Here is a 25,489-nt window from a genome sequence, read left to right on the forward strand (position 1 = left end):
AAATGTATAAAACTGTTCAACTGGAAAGCCATAATCAGGAATCACATCATGGAGCATTTCATTATATTATAATTTGGCGAATATATTGTTTAGCTTTCATCTTAAATTTTGGTTTGCCTTCAAACAACAACTTGTCGCTGCCTTGTATGATGAAATTATTAAATATTTTAATTCCTGCATAAGTAAACTGTTTTCTAGCCATTTCCTTGTTCAGGTTTTCAGTTTTAATTGTAAATTTAGAAGACAGGCGTGTATTTCGAGAATACTCATTAAATTCATATCTGTACAGATTTTTATGAATATACAATAAGCAGCACAGTGCATATAGTTGATTGAAAGTAAATATATTACATTCCTCAAAAATATGTGTTACCCTGTCAAATTTTCTTAGATGATAAACATTTCTAATTGCAAATCGTTGAATCATAATAACATTTTTCATGATAGTACTGTATGTACCTCCATAGTGGATAATACCATATCGCATTTTTCCCTCAAACCATGAAAAATAAAGTTGCTTAAGATGCTCCGGTCTGAGAAATTCCCTCATATGATACAAGGCATAGTTTATTTTACTTAACCTTGTATTTAAATCCAATGCATAACAATCCCATTTTAAATTTCTACCGATAATTAACCCAAGATACTTTATTTTCTCGACTATTTCTATTCTTATGCATTTACAGTCATATATACATTGATGATTATGACAAAAAAGTTCATATTCATTCTGAAGATTGCTACAAGTTTTAGTTCTATCAAAAAAAAGAATACATTTTGATTTGTTGGTATTTACTAATAGTTTATGTTCTATTAACCAGTTTGATATAGACTTTAAGTCACTACTTACTAGTTTTTTCAAACTGTTTTTATTATAGGACAAGCAAACTAGACCAGTATCATCCGCATAAGCAAAAATTTTAGAATTTAATTTTAGTTTCAATAATTCATTTATATAAATGATGAACATAAGAGGTCCCAGTACTCCACCCTGAGCCACCCCAAATCTCAGTTGTAAAACATTACTAACATGATTACCTATCTTTACAACTTGACTTCTATTTTTACAAAATGAGGTTAACCATTCCCCGGCCCTACCTCCTATCCCATATAACTTTAACTGTCTTAACAATAAGTCAATATCCACCAGGTCGAAGGCCTTCTGAAAATCGAGATAAATTGCAATTGTATATTTACTTTTATCAACAGATTCAGCGATATATTGTATATGTTTCTCAATTGCCATATCCGTACCTTTGTTTGGTAGGAAGCCAAATTGATTTTGTGAAATTAATGAACTATTGATGAAATAATTTAACAATTGAGTTTTTATTAAGCTTTCAAATATCTTTGCTAAGGTATTAATCAAAGAGATAGGCCTATATGAGGACATTTCCCTGCCGTCACCCCCCCTTAAAAATAGGAACAACACAAGCAATTTTTAATTGTTCCGGGAATACTCCTTGATCTATAGATTTAGAAAATATGTTATATAAAATTGGTACAAATACCTGCAAGTTATTTTTAATAGTGACTATGCTGATGCCATCCATATCACAACTATTTTTGCTTTTCATCTTAATTATGACATTGTATATGTCATCAATTGAAATGTTAAAATATTCTAATATTGTCTCTTTCACTGCTTGATCTTCACTAAATAAATCATAACCGAAAAATTGTTCTTTTAATTTACCCGAAATATTCACAAAATATTTATTAAATTGATTTGCTACAAATTCCTCATTTTTATCTACATCAACAATTGTGCCGTCACAATAGACTTGATCAATGTTTTTCCTATTCTTACCTAAAATAGATTTAATAACTTTCCAATAGTGTTTGGTGTTACCCTTATTTTGATTAATAAGTTGAGAGTAATAATTCAATTTTGTCATTTTAATTTGTTTCTTAACTTTTTTAGACATCTGTTTATACTGTATTCTTAATTCATAATTTGTTTTATTTTTACAACATAATTTATACAAACAATTTTTTTCATTTATTAGGGAAACCAAATTGTCAGTTATCCATGGACACCTCCTCCTATTGCTACTAGTGATCCTCTTTAAGTCACATGAAGCATTGTAACAATTATTATAAATATTATAAAACTTAGACAGACTCATATTAACTTCATGACATTGATAAACAGGTGTCCAATCAGCTCTTTTCAATTGTAAATTAAGCTTGTTGCTGTTTAATATCTTACAAAAATTTTCCTTGATCAAAGAGGACTGTTTTGAGTATTCTATTAGAACATCCAGTCCGAAGTGATCTGTTATATCAGTATTTAATACCTGGCATTCAAACTTAAAAGGCTTAGAATTACGGATTAACACATGGTCTAGATACGACTGGGAGTCACCACACACCCTAGTTGGCACATTAATGTAATTTTTAAACCCATAGGAAGATATTAAATTAATATATTCTGGACCCGATCCAATTTCTTTCATTGTACAGACATTCATATCGCCTATTATTAAAGTAGGATTTATTGACGTTTTTAAAATATTTTCGAAGTCATATTTAAACTGAGCAAATGTAAATTTACAATAACGGTAAAAACAAAATAAGGATACTTTATAACTAGCATTGTTGAGAGTTGGAACAGACAGTATGACATTGATTACATCAGCTGTGGCTAGAGAGATAAGACTGTGAGAATAGCTGAGCCCAGAGTCCAAGTAGACAAGAACACCTCCCGCTCTATATTCCTGTCTATGCTGCAATAACATGTTGTAACCTGGCACTCAGTATCTGTTCTCTTCACCCAGCCCAATCCACACTTTACTCAGAATTATAACATCATACTTTTTATTGAGATATTGCAAGTAAATCAACAGCTCATCAAAATGTTTACGTATACTGCGAATATTTAAATGAAAAATGTTCAGTCCACTAATATGTCTGTCTGCACACATGAAATAAGGAAAAAAAAAATCATGCTTGAGAGACTTATTGTTTATCTGCAGTAACAGATCCAAATAGCTTGTTTATATCAGACTCACAAACAATTTGAAATGCCCTTTCACCATCACCCTTCCTGACGAACACTTTTCCTTCCTTAACCCATATAAATGTATAACCATGCTCCCGGAGTTTTTTCGCCTTGAACAACAATTCTCGAGTGTTAGCAGTAAGATGCTCATTTACATAAACATTTGATACAGGAACACCACCAGAAAAACTTGTAGACTTCAAGTTTTCCCTGTTTTTTTTACTATTAGCGAGAACATCATTTCTTTTTTGCCTATTTGAAAATTGTATAATAATGGATTTAACACCAGATTTTCGCTTTGTAGGAACACGGTGACAGGCCTGAATATCCTCATTATAGTTAATGGGTACATTGATCACCTCAGAAAGTTTATTAACAATATCAACAATTTTTTCATTAATTTTCTCAGGGACACCATCTAGTTGAATATTTCGATTTCGATTATACTGATCAAGGTTTTCCAAGCGCAACTTTAGAATTTCAACTTCATTGGTCAATTTTTTATTTTCGGACAAGAGATAAGTGTTAGTTTTTTCAAGAGCTAAAATTTTTGTAGTAAATTCAGCTGTCTGTGCCTCAAATGCATCAATCTTGTTTGAAAAAAATTCAAGTGAATTCTTAAATTCATCCATCTCTTTTTTAAGTTCTACTGATTGCAAAGCAAATTGTTCTTTAATGGTAGCCTCAATAACTTGAAGGCAATCTGCATGTAACTTACTCACAACATCCAAGGTACCACCTGAAGCTGGAGTTGTCTTACTGGAACAAAGTTTGCACTTCCACTCATTCCTTCTCTTGGCACCAATTCTCTTCCAATTGTGCTCCGTAATTCCAGCACAAGTAAAATGCAATTTACATTCACTTACTGAACACAATGCAAAATCTACTTCATCAGGTATTAGATCCTTACAAATAGAACATAAAATATCACTCATTTTGAGGTTAAGTTGGGAGCACATGCAAACACAACTGAACTCAATCACTGCCAGCAGCACTTGGTAATTGGTGATTCTTCTGGTTGTTCTACACATCTGTGTGGGACAAGCACATCTCAGTGTCTCAATGTGTGTATTTTAGGTGTTCAATGGTGTTAATTCGTGATTTTCCTGGTTGTTCTACACATCTGTGTGGGACACGCACATCTCAGTGTCTCAGTGTGTGTATTTTTGGTGTTCAATGGTGTTAATTGGTGATTTTCCTGGTTGTTCTACACGTCTGTGTGGGACACGCACATCTCAGTGTCTCAGTGTGTGTATTTTAGGTGTTCAATGGTATTAATTGGTGATTTTCCTGGTTGTTCTACACATCTGTGTGGGACACGCACATCTCAGTGTGTGTATTTTAGGTGTTCATTTGATTGGTGATTCTCCTGGTTGTTCTGCACATCTGTGTGGGACACGCACATCTCAGTGTCTCAGTGTGTGTATTTTAGATGTTCAATGGTGTTAATTGGTGATTCTCCTGGTTGTTCTACACATCTGTATGGGACACGCACATCTCAGTGTCTCAGTGTGTGTATTTTAGGTGTTCAATGGTGTTAATTGGTGATTCTCCTGGTTGTTCTACACATCTGTGTGGGACACGCACATCTCAGTGTCTCAGTGTGTGTATTTTAGGTGTTCAATGGTGTTAATTGGTGATTCTCCTGGTTGTTCTACACATCTGTGTGGGACACGCACATCTCAGTGTCTCAGTGTGTGTATTTTAGGTGTTCAATGGTGTTAATTGGTGATTCTCCTGGTTGTTCTACACATCTGTGTGGGACACGCACATCTCAGTGTCTCAGTGTGTGTATTTTAGGTGTTCAATGGTGTTAATTGGTGATTTTCCTGGTTGTTCTACACATCTGTGTGGGACACGCACATCTCAGTGTCTCAGTGTGTGTATTTTGGTGTTCAATGGTGTTAATTGGTGATTTTCCTGGTTGTTCTACACATCTGTGTGGGACACGCACATCTCAGTGTCTCAGTGTGTGTATTTAAATGTTCAATGGTGTTAATTGGTGATTCTCCTGGTTGTTCTACACATCTGTATGGGACACGCACATCTCAGTGTCTCAGTGTGTGTATTTTAGGTGTTCAATGGTGTTAATTGGTGATTCTCCTGGTTGTTCTACACATCTGTGTGGGACACGCACATCTCAGTGTCTCAGTGTGTGTATTTTAGGTGTTCAATGGTGTTAATTGGTGATTCTCCTGGTTGTTCTACACATCTGTGTGGGACACGCACATCTCAGTGTCTCAGTGTGTGTATTTTAGGTGTTCAATGGTGTTAATTGGTGATTCTCCTGGTTGTTCTACACGTCTGTGTGGGACACGCACATCTCAGTGTCTCAGTGTGTGTATTTTAAATGTTCAATGGTGTTAATTGGTGATTCTCCTGGTTGTTCTACACATCTGTATGGGACACGCACATCTCAGTGTGTGTCTTTTAGGTGTTCAATGGTGTTAATTGGTGATTCTCCTGGTTGTTCTACACATCTGTGTGGGACACGCACATCTCAGTGTCTCAGTGTGTGTATTGTAAGTGTTCAATGGTGTTAATTGGTGATTCTCCTGGTTGTTCTACACATCTGTGTGGGACACGCACAACTCAGTGTCTCAGTGTGTGTATTTTAGGTGTTCAATGGTGTTAATTGGTGATTCTCCTGGTTGTTCTACACATCTGTGTGGGACACGCACATCTCAGTGTCTCAATGTGTGTATTTTAGGTGTTCAATGGTGTTAATTGGTGATTTTCCTGGTTGTTCTACACATCTGTGTGGGACACGCACATCTCAGTGTCTCAGTGTGTGTATTTTAGGTGTTCAATGGTGTTAATTGGTGATTCTCCTGGTTGTTCTACACATCTGTGTGGGACACGCACATCTCAGTGTCTCAGTGTGTGTATTTTAGGTGTTCAATGGTGTTAATTGGTGATTCTCCTGGTTGTTCTACACATCTGTGTGGGACACGCACATCTCAGTGTCTCAATGTGTGTATTTTAGGTGTTCAATGGTGTTAATTGGTGATTCTCCTGGTTGTTCAACACGTCTGTGTGGGACACGCACATCTCAGTGTCTCAGTGTGTGTATTTTAGGTGTTCAATGGTGTTAATTGGTGATTCTCCTGGTTGTTCTACACATCTGTGTGGGACACGCACATCTCAGTGTCTCAGTGTGTGTATTTTAGGTGTTCAATGGTGTTAATTGGTGATTCTCCTGGTTGTTCTACACATCTGTGTGGGACACGCACATCTCAGTGTCTCAGTGTGTGTATTTTAGGTGTTCAATGGTGTTAATTGGTGATTCTCCTGGTTGTTCTACACATCTGTGTGGGACACGCACATCTCAGTGTCTCAGTGTGTGTATTTTAGGTGTTCAATGGTGTTAATTGGTGATTCTCCTGGTTGTTCTACACATCTGTGTGGGACACGCACATCTCAGTGTCTCATTGTGTATTTTAGGTGTTCAATGGTGTTAATTGGTGATTCTCCTGGTTGTTCTACACATCTGTGTGGGACACGCACATCTCAGTGTCTCAGTGTGTGTATTTTAGGTGTTCAATGGTGTTAATTGGTGATTCTCCTGGTTGTTCTACACATCTGTGTGGGACACGCACATCTCAGTGTCTCAGTGTGTGTATTTTAGGTGTTCAATGGTGTTAATTGGTGATTCTCCTGGTTGTTCTACACATCTGTGTGGGACACGCACATCTCAGTGTCTCAGTGTGTGTATTTTAGGTGTTCAATGGTGTTAATTGGTGATTTCTCCTGGTTGTTCTACACATCTGTGTGGGACACGCACATCTCAGTGTCTCAGTGTGTGTATTTTAGGTGTTCAATGGTGTTAATTGGTGATTCTCCTGGTTGTTCTACACATCTGTGTGGGACACGCACATCTCAGTGTCTCAGTGTGTGTATTTTAGGTGTTCAATGGTGTTAATTGGTGATTCTCCTGGTTGTTCTACACATCTGTGTGGGACACGCACATCTCAGTGTCTCAGTGTGTGTATTTTAGGTGTTCAATGGTGTTAATTGGTGATTCTCCTGGTTGTTCTACACATCTGTGTGGGACACGCACATCTCAGTGTCTCAGTGTGTGTATTTTAGGTGTTCAATGGTGTTAATTGGTGATTCTCCTGGTTGTTCTACACATCTGTGTGGGACACGCACATCTCAGTGTCTCAGTGTGTGTATTTTAGGTGTTCAATGGTGTTAATTGGTGATTCTCCTGGTTGTTCTACACATCTGTGTGGGACACGCACATCTCAGTGTCTCAGTGTGTGTATTTTAGGTGTTCAATGGTGTTAATTGGTGATTCTCCTGGTTGTTCTACACATCTGTGTGGGACACGCACATCTCAGTGTCTCAGTGTGTGTATTTTAGGTGTTCAATGGTGTTAATTGGTGATTCTCCTGGTTGTTCTACACATCTGTGTGGGACACGCACATCTCAGTGTCTCAGTGTGTGTATTTTAGGTGTTCAATGGTGTTAATTGGTGATTCTCCTGGTTGTTCTACACATCTGTGTGGGACACGCACATCTCAGTGTCTCAGTGTGTGTATTTTAGGTGTTCAATGGTGTTAATTGGTGATTCTCCTGGTTGTTCTACACATCTGTGTGGGACACGCACATCTCAGTGTCTCAGTGTGTGTATTTTAGGTGTTCAATGGTGTTAATTGGTGATTCTCCTGGTTGTTCTACACATCTGTGTGGGACACGCACATCTCAGTGTCTCAGTGTGTGTATTTTAGGTGTTCAATGGTGTTAATTGGTGATTCTCCTGGTTGTTCTACACATCTGTGTGGGACACGCACATCTCAGTGTCTCAGTGTGTGTATTTTAGGTGTTCAATGGTGTTAATTGGTGATTCTCCTGGTTGTTCTACACATCTGTGTGGGACACGCACATCTCAGTGTCTCAGTGTGTGTATTTTAGGTGTTCAATGGTGTTAATTGGTGATTCTCCTGGTTGTTCTACACATCTGTGTGGGACACGCACATCTCAGTGTCTCAGTGTGTGTATTTTAGGTGTTCAATGGTGTTAATTGGTGATTCTCCTGGTTGTTCTACACATCTGTGTGGGACACGCACATCTCAGTGTCTCAGTGTGTGTATTTTAGGTGTTCAATGGTGTTAATTGGTGATTTTCCTGGTTGTTCTACACATCTGTGTGGGACACGCACATCTCAGTGTCTCAGTGTGTGTATTTTAGGTGTTCAATGGTGTTAATTGGTGATTCTCCTGGTTGTTCTACACATCTGTGTGGGACACGCACATCTCAGTGTCTCAGTGTGTGTATTTTAGGTGTTCAATGGTGTTAATTGGTGATTCTCCTGGTTGTTCTACACATCTGTGTGGGACACGCACATCTCAGTGTCTCAGTGTGTGTATTTTAGGTGTTCAATGGTGTTAATTGGTGATTCTCCTGGTTGTTCTACACATCTGTGTGGGACACGCACATCTCAGTGTCTCAGTGTGTGTATTTTAGGTGTTCAATGGTGTTAATTGGTGATTCTCCTGGTTGTTCTACACATCTGTGTGGGACACGCACATCTCAGTGTCTCAGTGTGTGTATTTTAGGTGTTCAATGGTGTTAATTGGTGATTCTCCTGGTTGTTCTACACATCTGTGTGGGACACGCACATCTCAGTGTCTCAGTGTGTGTATTTTAGGTGTTCAATGGTGTTAATTGGTGATTCTCCTGGTTGTTCTACACATCTGTGTGGGACACGCACATCTCAGTGTCTCAGTGTGTGTATTTTAGGTGTTCAATGGTGTTAATTGGTGATTCTCCTGGTTGTTCTACACATCTGTGTGGGACACGCACATCTCAGTGTCTCAGTGTGTGTATTTTAGGTGTTCAATGGTGTTAATTGGTGATTCTCCTGGTTGTTCTACACATCTGTGTGGGACACGCACATCTCAGTGTCTCAGTGTGTGTATTTTAGGTGTTCAATGGTGTTAATTGGTGATTCTCCTGGTTGTTCTACACATCTGTGTGGGACACGCACATCTCAGTGTCTCAGTGTGTGTATTTTAGGTGTTCAATGGTGTTAATTGGTGATTCTCCTGGTTGTTCTACACATCTGTGTGGGACACGCACATCTCAGTGTCTCAGTGTGTGTATTTTAGGTGTTCAATGGTGTTAATTGGTGATTCTCCTGGTTGTTCTACACATCTGTGTGGGACACGCACATCTCAGTGTCTCAGTGTGTGTATTTTAGGTGTTCAATGGTGTTAATTGGTGATTCTCCTGGTTGTTCTACACATCTGTGTGGGACACGCACATCTCAGTGTCTCAGTGTGTGTATTTTAGGTGTTCAATGGTGTTAATTGGTGATTCTCCTGGTTGTTCTACACATCTGTGTGGGACACGCACATCTCAGTGTCTCAGTGTGTGTATTTTAGGTGTTCAATGGTGTTTAATTGGTGATTCTCCTGGTTGTTCTACACATCTGTGTGGGACACGCACATCTCAGTGTCTCAGTGTGTGTATTTTAGGTGTTCAATGGTGTTAATTGGTGATTCTCCTGGTTGTTCTACACATCTGTGTGGGACACGCACATCTCAGTGTCTCAGTGTGTGTATTTTAGGTGTTCATTGGTATTAATTGGTGATTCTCCTGGTAGTTCTACACATCTGTGTGGGACACGCACATCTCAGTGTCTCAGTGTGTGTATTTTAGGTGTTCAATGGTGTTAATTGGTGATTTTCCTGGTTGTTCTACACATCTGTGTGGGACACGCACATCTCAGTGTCTCAGTGTGTGTATTTTAGGTGTTCAATGGTGTTAATTGGTGATTCTTCTGGTTGTTCTACACATCTGTGTGGGACACGCACATCTCAGTGTCTCAGTGTGTGTATTTTAGGTGTTCAATGGTGTTAATTGGTGATTCTCCTGGTTGCTCTACACATCTGTGTGGGACACGCACATCTCAGTGTCTCAATGTGTGTATTTTAGGTGTTCAATGGTGTTAATTGGTGATTCTCCTGGTTGTTCAACACGTATGTGTGGGACACGCACATCTCAGTGTCTCAGTGTGTGTATTTTAGGTGTTCAATGGTGTTCATTGGTGATTCTCCTGGTTGTTCTACACATCTGTGTGGGACACGCACATCTCAGTGTCTCAGTGTGTGTATTTTAGGTGTTCAATGGTGTTAATTGGTGATTCTCCTGGTTGTTCTACACATCTGTATGGGACACGCACATCTCAGTGTCTCAGTTTGTGTCTTTTAGGTGTTCAATGGTGTTAATTGGTGATTTTCCTGGTTGTTCTACACATCTGTGTGGGACACCCACATCTCAGTGTCTCAGTGTGTGTATTTTAGGTGTTCAATGGTGTTAATTGGTGATTCTCCTGGTTGTTCTACACATCTGTATGGGACACGCACATCTCAGTGTCTCAGTTTGTGTCTTTTAGGTGTTCAATGGTGTTAATTGGTGATTTTCCTGGTTGTTCTACACATCTGTGTGGGACACGCACATCTCAGTGTGTGTATTTTAGGTGTTCATTGGTGTTAATTGGTGATTCTCCTGGTTGTTCTACACATCTGTGTGGGACACGCACATCTCAGTGTCTCAGTGTGTGTATTTTAGGTGTTCAATGGTGTTAATTGGTGATTCTCCTGGTTGTTCAACACGTATGTGTGGGACACGCACATCTCAGTGTCTCAGTGTGTGTATTTTAGGTGTTCAATGGTGTTCATTTGTGATTCTCCTGGTTGTTCTACACATCTGTGTGGGACACGCACATCTCAGTGTCTCAGTGTGTGTATTTTAGGTGTTCAATGGTGTTAATTGGTGATTCTCCTGGTTGTTCTACACATCTGTATGGGACACGCACATCTCAGTGTCTCAGTTTGTGTCTTTTAGGTGTTCAATGGTGTTAATTGGTGATTTTCCTGGTTGTTCTACACATCTGTGTGGGACACGCACATCTCAGTGTCTCAGTGTGTGTATTTTAGGTGTTCAATGGTGTTAATTGGTGATTCTCCTTGTTGTTCTACACATCTGTATGGGACACGCACATCTCAGTGTCTCAGTGTGTGTCTTTTAGGTGTTCAATGGTGTTAATTGGTGATTTTCCTGGTTGTTCTACACATCTGTGTGGGACACGCACATCTCAGTGTCTCAGTGTGTGTATTTTAGGTGTTCATTGGCGTTAATTGGTGATTCTCCTGGTTGTTCTACACATCTGTGTGGGACACGCACATCTCAGTGTCTCAGTGTGTGTATTTTAGGTGTTCAATGGTGTTAATTGGTGATTCTCCTGGTTGTTCTACACATCTGTGTGGGACACGCACATCTCAGTGTCTCAGTGTGTGTATTGTAAGTGTTCAATGGTGTTAATTGGTGATTCTCCTGGTTGATCTACACATCTGTGTGGGACACACACATCTCAGTGTCTCAGTGTGTGTATTTTAGGTGTTCAATGGTGTTAATTGGTGATTTTCCTGGTTGTTCTATACATCTGTGTGGGATTTTGCATAAGTAGAAATTTATAGTCAAATTACGATTTTCATATGGGAAATTTGTTGTCAACTAATGTTAGCTCTATTTTACACGGATTATTGTATTATTTTTATACAAAGGGAATTAAGAAGATTGGAAGATCAAAAATAATTAATGCAAGTTTGCAAGAGACTACAAGTTGTTACAAGAATTTTTCAAGTAGTTTTAAATTTTAATATTAGTCAAAGGTTACTTGCAATAGAAATTTAACATACAACAGTCAGAATAAATTTAATACATCACGATATCATGTTTTTAGTAAATATTTTTGGATGAAATATAGATAAATTACAGTTTTAACTTAGAATCTGTACCAACAGTAACAGGAAGTGACACACGTAGTACGAAGGATTTTTCAGTGAGATTTTACATCAGTTTTTTGCAGCTTCATTTATAATAAAGAAAAGTACATTTTATTTTTAATTAAATTATATATTTTATTTTATTGGAATTTTGTAAGAAAGTTACATTTTTACTTTGATTTTAATTTTGAATCCAGAAGTAAACTTAAATTTATTTTTTTATTTGAAACAAGAAAATGTTTTCTTGAGAAAACTTTTACAAGACAAATGGTTGTTTAAGCATATAGTGATTAAATCTAAATATTTCACTAATACGAAGTTAACTTATTTAAATATTACTTTTAATTTGAAGTTTATTAATAAACAATCTTTAAAGTAATTCGAGAAAGTATTCTCCGGTCTATGTTCCCTAACAAATATAATTAATTGGTATTCAAACTAAAATAATAAGTGCTGATAAACTAATAAAACAACTATTTAAAGAGATTTTGTGGATCTCTCTACACTCACAAATTGATTTTCTTGGCAACCATATCTCACGAATTAACATTCAATTTCACTGCTACCTCAAGTCGAATTATAAGTTAAACTGACCATGTCTACTACCTTTGTCAACTCATTGCTCTTGACTTTTGCCAATTCCCTTTCCTCTTGCAGCTGCTGGGCCAACCTGTGCCGCTGCTCCTCCAGTTCACCCCAATGATCATTCAGTTTTCTCCAAGACTCAGTTATCTGTATTATCACCCTGTCTTTCTCCTGGTCGACTCTTACAGCAACTGCCAATTTCTCCTGTTCCTCAAGTACTCGCAACTGAAGTACTTGAATCTGTTGTTCACAGTGCTGTAAATAATTATACCGCTTAAGCATTTTTACACTTATTTTATTCCACTATAGTTAAGATTAGGATAATAGTAGCAAAACTGTCTTTGATAAAAATCATAACTTTTCTGTAACTTTTCTAATCATTAAACCCAAATTGATTTCAAATTTTATTTATACAAAAAATATTTTCGTGTAGGTTTCCGATAAGTAGAAGGCAGTTTTTATTACATGTGAATTAATCGTAATAATTGCTATTTCCAATAACTTTGATAAAATAACCGTCTAAAATACATTTGACTTATTTCAGATAAGAATAAAAGTTCTTTTATGTACAATTTTTACAACAAATCTATAAAGGATTAATAGAATGGTCCTTATGACTTTAGGACCAATTTATTGGCAAATTATGATTTTAAAACTGCTAATTCAGGCGCATTTTGTTAAAAATGTATTAATTACAATCAGTCATGTGATCATCTTGCTCAAAATTTCTTATGAACATTTGACACTATACTCATGATAACAGCAATGCAAGCCTAAGAATTAAGGTTAATAATTTCATTAATTAAATTGAAGACGTACTTTAGTAGTTAGGAGATTAAAATAAATTATCCTTAAGTTTGAAAGTTAGATCTGTTTCATAATACTTTTCAAATAATTTCTCAAACAAATCTGAATATTTTCAAAAATGAATATATCTATATATATAAAAATGAATGTTTGTGTGTTTGTCCTTTATGGAATCGTACACTATTTGACCGATCATTATGAAAATTTGAATGTATATGTACTTTTCGATGGAGAAGGTTTATATGCTGTACTCATTAATTTATAAAACTCACCAAGAGGTGGCACTGCAAAATATAAAAGTTTTCAAAGCGCCTGCACATTATAAACTGCAATTACAAGACAGTTACATATATTAATTTGCCAAAGACTATTTGAAGGCACTAAGTTAGAATATATGTTTGTCTTTATGATAAATATATGGTTGAACTTAAAGCTTGACTATTAGACTGCTTTATAATAAAATACATGTACGTGTATAATGGCTATATAATAAGCATACACGGATTTTCTTGATCGTGACAACAAGACAAACTCTACATCGGTGTTAGAAATATAATGCACTTGAACCAGAAGTGCAAATACATGGTCAAGGCTTACGTAAAGCGTGCTAAGCCGCGGGAAACAGCTAGTATATATATAATTTTTAGCTGAAAAAATGTAACTGATAGCAGGAACAACGAAGCCATGCACATCTGAAGAAATAGAAAGATCAGACATTTCCCCTCGAAAAATCTAATGATTCAAGGAGTTCAATGCAGTTAACTTTCCAAGTCACAAGCATTTTTATTGACCTAAGCCGTGCTTTTGACTGTGTTGATCATAGCTTGTTGCTTGAAAAGATGGAACAGTATGGCATCAGTGGATCTGCAAAACAATTTTTTAGATCTTATCTGTCTAAGAGGAGTCAAACTCTTTATCTTGATGGTCGGTGGTCTTCAGCTAGGGAACTTAGATGTGGTGTTCCACAGGGGTCTATATAGGGCCCACTTTTGTTCTTAATAGCAATAAATGATTTACCTATTAATATTCAACAGTCTAAAACTTGTATGTATGCTGGTGACACCAATTTTCTTTCTATAGATAAAAACTTCATTTATTTACAATTACAAGTCAGTAATACATTAGAACTATCTTCAAATTGGTTTTCAGTTAATAAATTACTTTTTAATAATGAAAAACTATATCAGTTCTGTTTAGTCTTAGGCCTGTTACAGATGATATTGAGTTTGAAAATTGTGTTAAGTTTTGGTATGTACATTGATTGTAAGCTGTCATGGGCAAAACACATTGAACAACTATCCAATAGACTATCTTGTATGATTTATCTCTTAAGACGTCTTCTGAGTTTTGTTAATAAACATTATATTGTTACTGTTTACTATGGTCTATTTCAGTCAGTAATTAGCTATGGTTTGATTTTCTGGGGCAATTCCAGCAACCTTAAAGATATCCTTTTGATATAGAAGAAAGCTGTTCGAATAATTATCAAGTCTCACTACCTGGCTAATTGTAAACCACTTTTTATTAATTTAGGTATTTTAACTGTTTTTAATCTCAATATATTTTATTTATTGTTATATATTCATCAAGATATTTTATCATGTAATGTAAGGAATGAAATTCATGAAAAATCTTCAAGGTAACTGTATATTATACACTTTACAAGATTGGAAAACATTAGATCTTGCCATACTATAATGTATATTAGACTATACAATGAGTTACCACTCTCAACCAAAGATTTATTTTTAGTCTCTTTAAATGTAAGGTACATAGATGGCTGGCTGCTCATCCCTTCTATAGTATCAATGAATTTTTAAACATGCCAAATTCAGAAATAAATGTATTGTAAGTCTGTTAAATATGTAAGAATTATATATTTTATTTATTGATTATTTATTTTAGTTTATTGACTTAGTTTAAGGTTTTATTTGATATTTATAAATGTTGTTTTAATTTAAAGATTTCTTACAGTAAAATAATATTAAAATACATTTATGTTGTATATTATCAATTTACACTAGTCTAGTCCAACCTAAGCAATGTAAACAATACCTATGACAAGTTATGATTTGTAACACAAAATTATGACCAAGTCGATTGCTATATTGCCTAAAGACAATAAAGATTTTGATTTGATTTGAAATCGGCAAGGAACAGTACATTGTTGGCCTCTTCCTGGATTATAGTAAAGCTTTTGACTGCCTGAGACACAACCTAATCTCAAAAAAGCTAAAACAACTGGGAGTCAGAAAAGGAACAAACAACTAGTTTATGAGCTACCTCGAAGGACAACATCAAGTAGTGCAGGTACAACGTACAGTTGACAAGTGCACCACCACATACCGGTCTCACTCTAAACCCATGACACGAGGTGTCCCTCAGGGGTCCGTCCTTGGCCTGATACTCTTTATCCTTCTATCAAATGACTGACCTCCCTGACTATTAAACACTTGTATCATGTATGCTAAAGATACTATACTACTCCTGAACAGCAATATGGCAAACACCATAAATGACATTGCAGTCACATCACATCCCTCATTAAGGCCCTAGACTACTGCAATACCAATGATCTTGTTATGAACCCAGCTAAAACCATCAAAATCAACTTTAGTACAAAACATGACCCTATTCCCGACATCCCGGAACAAACAAGTTCTTAGTTCCTAGGATTCACTCTAGACAAAAACCTCACATGGAATGAACATGTTAATAATATCTGCAAAAAGATGAGCACTAGACTATATGTGGTGAGGCAAATAAATCGGGCCAGCAACCTATGAGGCTGCTAAGATTGGCATTAGTTGACTACCCCATGAGATATGCAATCGCGGCATGGGGTGGATCATCAGCTGGTAATCTCAGAAGAGTATTGATTACTAAAAAATAGGCCATAAGGGTTCTAGCTGACCTTAATCAAGAAGAAAGCTGTAGGCAAGCATTCAAAACTCTTAGCATCATAACAGTCACCAGCCTCTACATCCTTCAAGTAATCTTTCGTGTTGACAACCTTAATTTCGAAACAAACCAGGACGTTCGTTCACAATTAAAACATGAGACGTGCAGCAAGATACATTCTCCGGCGACACCGGACAGCCCTCTTTGAGAAAGCTCCTTCATACATTGGACGCAAACTGAAAAATCTGCTACCAAATAATCTCCAAGGCGTGATTGGAAAAATTCTCAAGAACTCCAAAAGTATCTACAGGACAATCCAGTGTACACCTTATACGAGTTCCTGCGACTACTACACTGAAGCAATACAGTTTTTGACATGAACCCATTTCTTAATGGTATTGGATTTGTAATGTACAAAATAAAAAAAATCACAATGAATGAAAATTTGAAAGAGTTTTAATCTTTCATTATTGTATTACATGGATATTTAGTATTAAAGATAGAATGTAATATTATTTTTCTTTAAACAGAATTAAATTATAAATTTTGTATTCAAAAATCACTTAACAAATTTTAAACTTACAAACTTAGAAGGATGTTTCAAAAGTTTATTTAAGTTTTAAAGATTTGTTTTGTAAAACTTCATTGCTCAGGAACAAAATCATCAATATTGATATTGCCACCTTACAAAAGGTATATTTATAACTAACTGTTACCTGAGGCTTCTCACACAATTTTCAGAACTGAAGTCTCCAGCCTTCTCAACGAAAGCACTTATGAATGAACTGTATATTTTTCTAAAGGAAGTAGGCACATATCAGGTACATATTGTTACTTCAGTGTTTATGGTTAAGAGTATTAGAAACAGACAAATTGCGACTGGCTCTTATTTTGGGTTTAGCAAGTGTATGAGCATTTCTGGTTTGATTAAATTATAATTCCGACACCACAGCTCAGTTTGGCTTATTGCCCCAACCAAGGAAATATATACGTAATGTAGGTATCAAAACCATACTTTGGTCGAAAAGCACCTATTTTTGGCCTTTGTAATCTACAATCTTTGGTCTGGAATATTTTTAGTGTTATAGCTGAGATTATATATATATATTTTTTTTTTCTTTTTTTTATTGATTGATTGATTTATTTATATTTTCATTAACAAATGAAAAATGAAGATTTTACCTCTAAAATAAACCATACAAGGTCAGAGCATGGAATACCTGAGTAAATTTAGTTAATAAATAATCTAAAATTTGAAAGGAATATACTTATTTAGGAAATACAATTTGAAGACTTAAAAAGGTAATGTATAAAAACTTGTAACTTACATAAAAAAGAGCAATCAGAAAGACTTAATTAAAAATTAACCAATATAAGTAGAGAGAGACTTGGACCACATCTGCACATCCTGCACACCCACGCACACACATTATACACACCACTCACGCACACACTACACACAAACACACATACACACACCACTCACGCACACGCACACATGCACGCACCACACGCTCTCATTGGCCTGCAGTTAAAACGATTATACAAACTCACCAAACACTCAGACTAACATTGAATGTAATACAAAAATATAACAGAAATTTAATACATAAAAAACAGCATACCTAGGTGTAGAATGAGGAAAAATACTGACGAAACCCATCTTGCCCAGCATCTACTAACCATTTTTTGTACGTACTAATAGTGCAAGGTCTTGGATTTTTTATAAAGTATGGTAATTTTGAGAAAATTATATGAGCAATATAGTGAGATGATGTTGAGTTAAAGGCTTTAACAAGTCTAGGAACAATAATTCTGTTATGAAGTGAAGAACGCTTAAAATGGCTGTGGTTACTGTGAATGAAAATTGAATCTCAATGTTGAAAAATGTACAAAACTAATGTTCGGATATATAATTGCGAGACGTTAAAAACTTTAAATTCTTCAAATAATAAATTGGTTGGATAAGTACAATTTCGCTTCAGAGCTACTTTTATAATAGTTTTTTGAATGACTTCTAAGGGAACAAGGTTATTTTGAAAACAGCCACCCCATGCTAAATTCCATACTGAAGAATTGATTGCATATAAGCATAGTATACAGTTTATTGTTTCAAACATTTTACCACAAAGTTTACCCAACTTTTTGGGGCACTTGACTCCCCCAATTTCAGTTATGATGAATCACTATAAATAAATTATAACATTAATTTTCACCTACTATGCTGGATGCTGGACATAAATTTTACTTTACTTTGAATATAAGAATACTAATACTACATAAAATATTTACAATTTATATCTATTAATTCTAATATTCTAAATATTTCTACATTATCATATATATGTTGACTACCTGACGCCTGTACTTTTCTTCTTCTAATTTTTGGCGAAGTTTACTTGGATCATCTGAATAAAACGTTGGTTCCTTATTCCAAAGTTCTGAAAGACTTAGTAGGTTATTTGAGCTGCAACATGGATACAGAATATTAGACTTAGAAGGATATTAGACATAGATTTATATACCATTGTTCTATAAAGACTGAATACACAGGATTTTTCAGACCACCGTTCTCAAATGTCCAACAGTAAAACAACTAACTGCATGGATTTAGTTTTAACAGATACCTTAATAAACCGACACTGAAGAATTTGTTTGAAATAATTTCAATTCTGTAATAATAAAAGAGTGTCCCCAAAACAAAGGGTCTTATGTTCAAATCACAAAACATTCACTGTTAACATACATCATGTTGTACACCATTTAAGGATCTTTCTGACCTATACATTTTAGTAAAGAAAAAAATGTTATTATCTTTATTCGTTTAAAAATAGACGCCTTAAATGTATAAAAAAACATGATTTTGCTTTTTATTTCCACTCCTGTGATATTAACCCAAATCAAAATAAATTATTTTCATTACTTCATGACATAAGCTTTCAAATGATACCATGAACGGCTGGATTTTACAAAAATATTGTGCCACTGTAAAAATTACTACTTTAAAAATTAAAAAAAATGCTTTTACCCAGAATTTTTAAATGCTATGAAGGGGTTTCCACCTCATCAAATTAAAGATTGTACAAAACTAAAAAAACTTTCACAATAAGTTCTGATCTATGTGATGTTCCCAACTTAATTTCCTGTCGAGGTATACCCTTAATAGTTTTACAGGTTTACTAACTTCACAATTCCTATTTAAAGTAAACAGTATTTTCTCAGTATTTTGGTCATTTACTACTAAGTAGTTAAGGTGTACTTACAAGGAAAATATTGCGAAAACCAGGTACTAGTGCCATAATTGTGTAACAGAAGAAAAATGATAACAATTTATTCTGCATTTGTCTTTGTTATGTATTTTCAAATATTTGATATTTAATTTATAATCTTTAATAAACTATGTTTGTTTGGTAAAGAAATTTATTTATTGTCTTTTGTACTTAAATAAACTAAAATGTGTTACTTACATACCAAATATATTTATAAATTTACAAATGCATTATTCTAAAAAATTTGATAAAATACTGTTATTATTTCTTTACACTAAAATAGATTGAATAAGTGTAAAATACCATTTAGAAGCATAAAAACAAAGGTAACATACAAAAATACAATGTTAGATAGCAGCTACATAGGGGACCTGCTACGTATGTGGATAGTACGTGACCTCTCAAGAGTTAAATACAATAAAATAAATAGCAAAAACATACAAATTAATTTCAACCCTAGATGCATCAACTAACCATTTTTCAGTTGATCCGACCACCTTTTAAGTGCAATCAGCTGTTTTACAGGCAATTCTTTGACTCATGCAATTTGTTCTATAGTTGTTTTTTATATACAGTCAAATCTATCATCTTCTAGAATAAGTTTATATTCGATGCCATTTTAGTAGTTATGGACATTGGTTCTGTGTACACCGTGCTTTGTTGTTTTGATATAGCGTACTTTAAAAGTGATGTTTTTATTGTACTGTTACACAATGTGAGCATTTGTTCCAATAAAATGAACCACCTGCCCGAGCAGTAAATATGACCTTTAATAACTTAAAGAGAGAAAGTTTCTTGACCGCAATTCGTCTCTGACAATTGGTGATACATCGCCCACATATCTACCTGATCTGTTTTTAACTATTTTTTAAGACTACTCTTTGAGTAGCTGAAATAAAGAGCATGCAATACTCAATAAATCTCTTACACAACAAAACTTGGAACAAAGTACAGGCTATCAGCTTTGAGGTTGCTTAAATACTACATGAGATGCTGCAAAAAGTGAAAATAGCTTTAATGATCAAACTCTTGAAAAATATATGGTGAGGATGGACTTCATTTAAATGATGTCATCTTCAAATCATGATTGATCTCAATTGTTATGTTTTTAATGATTGAAATTTACCACAGTTCATAAGGAATAATAAACCAGCAAACATTTTTACAAATAATGAAAATATTTTTATATTTAAAACTATTATATATTTTGCAATTATCTTTATTTTTCTTTATTTATATTAAATAGTAGTAGGAAGTGAGAAAGGTTGTAAAATCCACATGTGAATGTTAAAAGTGTATGGAGACAAATGTTTAAATCGATCGAACGTTTATAAGTGGGTACAATAGTTTCAAAGTGGCCCCACTTTATTATTTCAAACCTAACTGATGGTGGAACACAGTATCTTACGTAGTGTACATAGCAATGGCAGCTCACACCAAACAACTGTATACTCCAGCAATAAAACATTTTTTTTAAGTTCCATTCTGAAATTTTGTATGTATGTAGTCATTTAGTGTAAATAATTTTTTTTACAAAAAAATCAGAGGGGACGTATTTGGGGTTTTTCAAACATTGTTAAATTTCATAATGTATGAAACAGTCATGTGATATATCAAATTAAAGAGCATTTCAAATATAAATTAATGCAAAAATTCGAGTACTTTAGCTTCAATATTATTTAAGCTACATTACTTAGAAAATATTAAGACATGGCCAAAAACTGCCTTTTTGTGAATTTTTAATAGCTAGTCACTCAAAAACTAAAAGGCGGAAAATTTTAAAATTTTCCATTTTAACTAGTCTTGGTCAGTACAACTTCTATGCAACAAATTATAAAAATCTGAGAGGTCAAGGTCCAGACCATTGGTTGATTTGACATGGAATGACCCTTCAGTTGAATATGAATTTTTCAACTGTTGACTGATTTCAAGCCCGATTTCTTTCTGAGCGTCCGTGAGTTGTCTGAACACCCATCTCGCACAATTCTTTGTACTGCAGCTTGTTATGAATACTTTTATAGACAGTTTCAACACTCTTGTTTATTTTTACACTTATTAGTTCGATCTATTGTCCAAAATTAACATGTCAATCTGAGATTCTAAAGAGGAAGTCCCAACCTCGCCCCATCAGACTTCCATCTGTTTGGACGTATATGTGAAGTTCAATATTAAAAAAAATTAATTTTAGAAAGCAAGCCTATAAAAATAAATTAAGACATTCTAACATGTTATCTGTTTTTAACTTGCAAATGAATATATTTTATATTTATCAATAACCATTAACATTACTTGGAATCAGTTATAGGCTAATCCAATCACACTTACCTTATTTTTTTTGGAGGAACCTCATTAGAAGTATGTTTGTTTTCCATATCAAAATTAATACTTGGATTGATATTGTCAGCTGTAGATCGCTGTAAAGCGAATGCTTTGAACTGCTCTTCAAGTCTTTGACTACTGCCACTTGTTCTATTTGTTTTTTGGATTAAATCTACTCTATCATCTTCTTGAATATCATTTGGATTTAGTTTGCTTTGCTCCATGCTTAAAGATGATCTGGATTTAGATGATCTAAGGGGAACATCTGGTCTTTCAAAATTTAATTGTCTTCTAAATCCAGGAAATTTTCTGGGTGAACGTTTATTTGCTTCCAAAGAAACAATATTTTTATTTTCATTTTTAGGAAGATTTGCTCTAGCAACATCTATTGGGTTGTAGTTGCCTGAGGTTCTACTTGGAGATATAGATTTAAATTTTGAATCCTTACCATAAGATCGTCTTTCATCATTTAGAGTTGAAGAAGATGGTTTGTATATATAACTGACTTGGGTACTAGTGTTTGCAATTGGTCTATGAGGATTATCTGTCGCTTGATACTTGATCCCTTGAATGTTCTTATTTGTCTCGGCAGATTTTTCAATTTGATTATTAAATAATGATTTTGAGGTTCTTGCATACAAGTCTTCCAGTTCTAATGATTTTAGAGTATGCATTTTACCGCTATTAATAACTCTATTTCTAAGTTCATTGCTCTCCACTTCATCTTGAGTCTCAATACTAGATTGAAAATTACGTAATTTTAACTTCTTTTCCATTTCATATTGAGTTTCTTCCATTTCTTTGAGTAAATCATAAACTTCTGGTAAAGCAAGTGATTGCTCTGGCTGCTGACAATCTAGTGCAGTTAAACACTTTTGTTTAGAATTATATAACTCTTCAGTTTCTATTGGACCATTTTCTTTATCCTGATGCCTTTCTTCTATTTCTTTAGTACCAAAAGCTTTATCAATATTAAGATCAGTTAACTTATGTTTCTTTTTGACTCCAAGAAAAGAATCCACCTCACACAATAGTTCTTCTTGGCTTGTTTTACATAATTTCACTTCCGGTTTGTTACATTCTTCAACTACTTCTAAGTTTTCTTGTTCCTCAGTATTACTTAATCCACCAGTATTTTGTATGGTAGTATTGTAAACAATTAAAGGTTGTGTGTGTTCGCTTTTGATTTTTTCATATGATAATTCCCTTTGTGATTTAGGAAAGTGTTCTTGTAAAGAAGGTTCAGTATCACTTATAATGCTCTGATCAACAAAACTAAGCATTAGTTTGTCTTCTGATAATGCAGATTTACTTTTAATATGACTCCTCAGAATATCAGACTCAGTTAATGAATTAACAGAGTGGTTTGCAAAAGAATCTTCGTTGCAGGTTGAACAAAGTGTTACAGATCTATCAATACCTTCAATCATACATATCCTAGATTCTAAATCATTTACTTGAGTAATCAAGTCGCTCACAATTGAATCTTTTATTTCGTTAGGCTCTAATCTAAAATCTATATCACAGTCAGATTCAACTTGGCTTAGATCTGGAGACTGAACTAAGTAAAATTCAGGAGGTATAAGCAACAATAAATCTGTGTCATCTGTATCACTCATTACTTACATATCAAAATATAGAAATTTGAATACATCTAAAAACTCAATTTGATGCAGGTTCGATTGAGAAAAATGTTTAAGAACTGACTCAAGCAATAACCTAGACATGAATACTTTATTATTTTATGAAACTGTTCAATTTCTTGAAGGAATTCACTGAAAACTTGCAATACAGTGTAGGATGATGTTATGTTTTGTGCATAAACTTATGTTCATTGAAATAGATATAACCTTAAAGCCAAACAGAATATTGGTTTTATTATGCACTAAAAGCTATTCAATTTAAAATAATTAAATCCTATTATCAACCCACTGTAAGAGATCCAATTCTAATAATGGATTATTTAAACCCACACACTCAAATTTAAATTATTTATTAATTATGTATCAACCTCTCACAACACAAACAAATTAAACAACCATAAAAACCAAAAAATGTTGTATATTTATCTCACGGCTAACAAAAGCTAAAATAATCAGAATGCAAAGAGGAAAGGGAGAAATGTACTGCTAATATGTTAGTTTATTCTACAAAATGTATTAATTTGGAATAAACTCATAACAAAATATAAGATGATTAACGGTATTAGCAATAGGCATGAAAACACTGTTTGAAAAGCGTGCATATCTAAACATTCAATTCCGTAACCAAATAGATCATCTTGACCTTACAGAAGTGTAAAGATAACGTACCACAAACTAGTGTATTGTATCATAAACATTAGAAAAATGAAGATTGGTCCTAAATTGATTTTAATGAAATTTCCCCAGTTTTGATCAAAATGATATTTCAAATAAAACAATACAGTGAAGCAGTGTCAGACACATGCAGGATGTTGATGACATAAACAGATTTACTACTTAATATATATATATATATATATATATATATATATATATATATATATATATATATATATATATATATATATAATGATTTGACGAACATGCTCCAGTCGTCTGCAAGAGAGTGACAAAACGCACATTGAGGAAACATCAAAATTGTAAAACTAACTAAATTTAAAAATAAAGCACGAAATAAATACCCTGAAACCAAGAGATGTTAAAATTTACCAACATACGAGTGCACTAGCAATGAATTCAATGGACTAAAGCAAAAGGCGTACTTTGTGGAAAGTTTGGCTTCTAACAACCCATGAGCGTCTCTATGTGTTATCGTTTGGAATAATAATGGAAGTTTTTTATTCCCTGATATGACGATTAATAAAATAAATGAGATTTTTTGGAATGGTAATTAATGGCGAAATAAGCGCAAAAACATTAACTTGTATGTTGATTTGTATATACTATATAAAAGAATGTCGTGTTAGTTACACCATTTATAACTCAAGAACAAATGGACCGATTTTTATGATTTTTGTGTTTTTTGATTTGTTTTCGTTGGGAATAGGGCAATAAGTATTAATAATATGATATTTTATCAATAAAAATAATCAAATATTTGTGATAGTTAATAGTGATGTGTTATAACAAAATTGCAAGTTACAGTTCACGTAAGGTTGTCTGTGATTTGTTTAGAATTAACGCTAAGTCTACAGGTAATGTGTTTGTTGTGTGCAAGGATTATTCTTATTAACAATACCACGACCGAGAAGATATAATCTTTTTCCTACAAAGCCGTAATGCAGTTAATATTCGAAACATGAAAATGAAACCACTGAAGAAGAACAAGAAGTTGCACGAGAAGAGTGCCACGTTAGTAAGGCCAGACTTCGTGGTTCTTAATTTTATAAGAGCAAAGAGAGGCATCCTGTTAAATGACTTGATTATCAATGCGAAATCGACCAGCAAACCTCAAAGATTAACATCTAGATAATTTTCTGCGTGCAAGAAGTCCTTATTCAAGTAGTGCTTTTCCTTGAGCGCATTTCGATACGATTGCAACATCGACTACTTATAGCTTGCTTCAGTTCGCAATGGGCGTTGTTTAAGAGCATTGGGACTCATTGCAGTATTCTCGAGAAACGCCAAGATTGTGCTACCATGGTGGCAAAGTGAAACTGCCAATTCGTACTCAACCACCTGAGCCATTGCTTCGTGGCGAAACATCAGGATAATGACATTTGTAGCGAATACTCATACATACAATAGTTGTTTCCAAATGACTTCATTTGGAACACATATTGAGGAACTTACATATTCATAAATATTCAAAATTCAAGGTACTTA

General features: G+C 34.5%; 1 protein-coding gene across 4 annotated transcripts in view; it reads right to left on the reverse strand.

Moving 5' to 3' along the window:
* Positions 1 to 25,489, reverse strand: part of LOC124361714 (centrobin-like) — a 127,882-nt gene that overhangs the window by 59,889 nt on the left and 42,504 nt on the right. The window contains exons 1-3 of one of the 4 annotated variants that reach the window (XM_046815637.1): positions 21,687 to 23,722; positions 18,448 to 18,559; positions 12,406 to 12,639 (exon numbers count right to left, since the gene is read on the reverse strand). In XM_046815637.1, the coding sequence (XP_046671593.1) occupies positions 12,406 to 12,639; positions 18,448 to 18,559; positions 21,687 to 23,299 (1,959 nt within the window). In that variant the 5' untranslated portion in view covers positions 23,300 to 23,722. Of the gene's footprint in view, positions 1 to 12,393; positions 12,640 to 18,447; positions 18,560 to 21,686; positions 23,723 to 25,489 lie in introns of those variants that run through there. The other 3 variants (XM_046815635.1, XM_046815636.1, XM_046815638.1) reach the window with 3 other exon arrangements.

This window comes from Homalodisca vitripennis, chromosome 5, assembly GCF_021130785.1.
Source record: "Homalodisca vitripennis isolate AUS2020 chromosome 5, UT_GWSS_2.1, whole genome shotgun sequence".
Taxonomy (NCBI): domain Eukaryota; kingdom Metazoa; phylum Arthropoda; class Insecta; order Hemiptera; family Cicadellidae; genus Homalodisca; species Homalodisca vitripennis.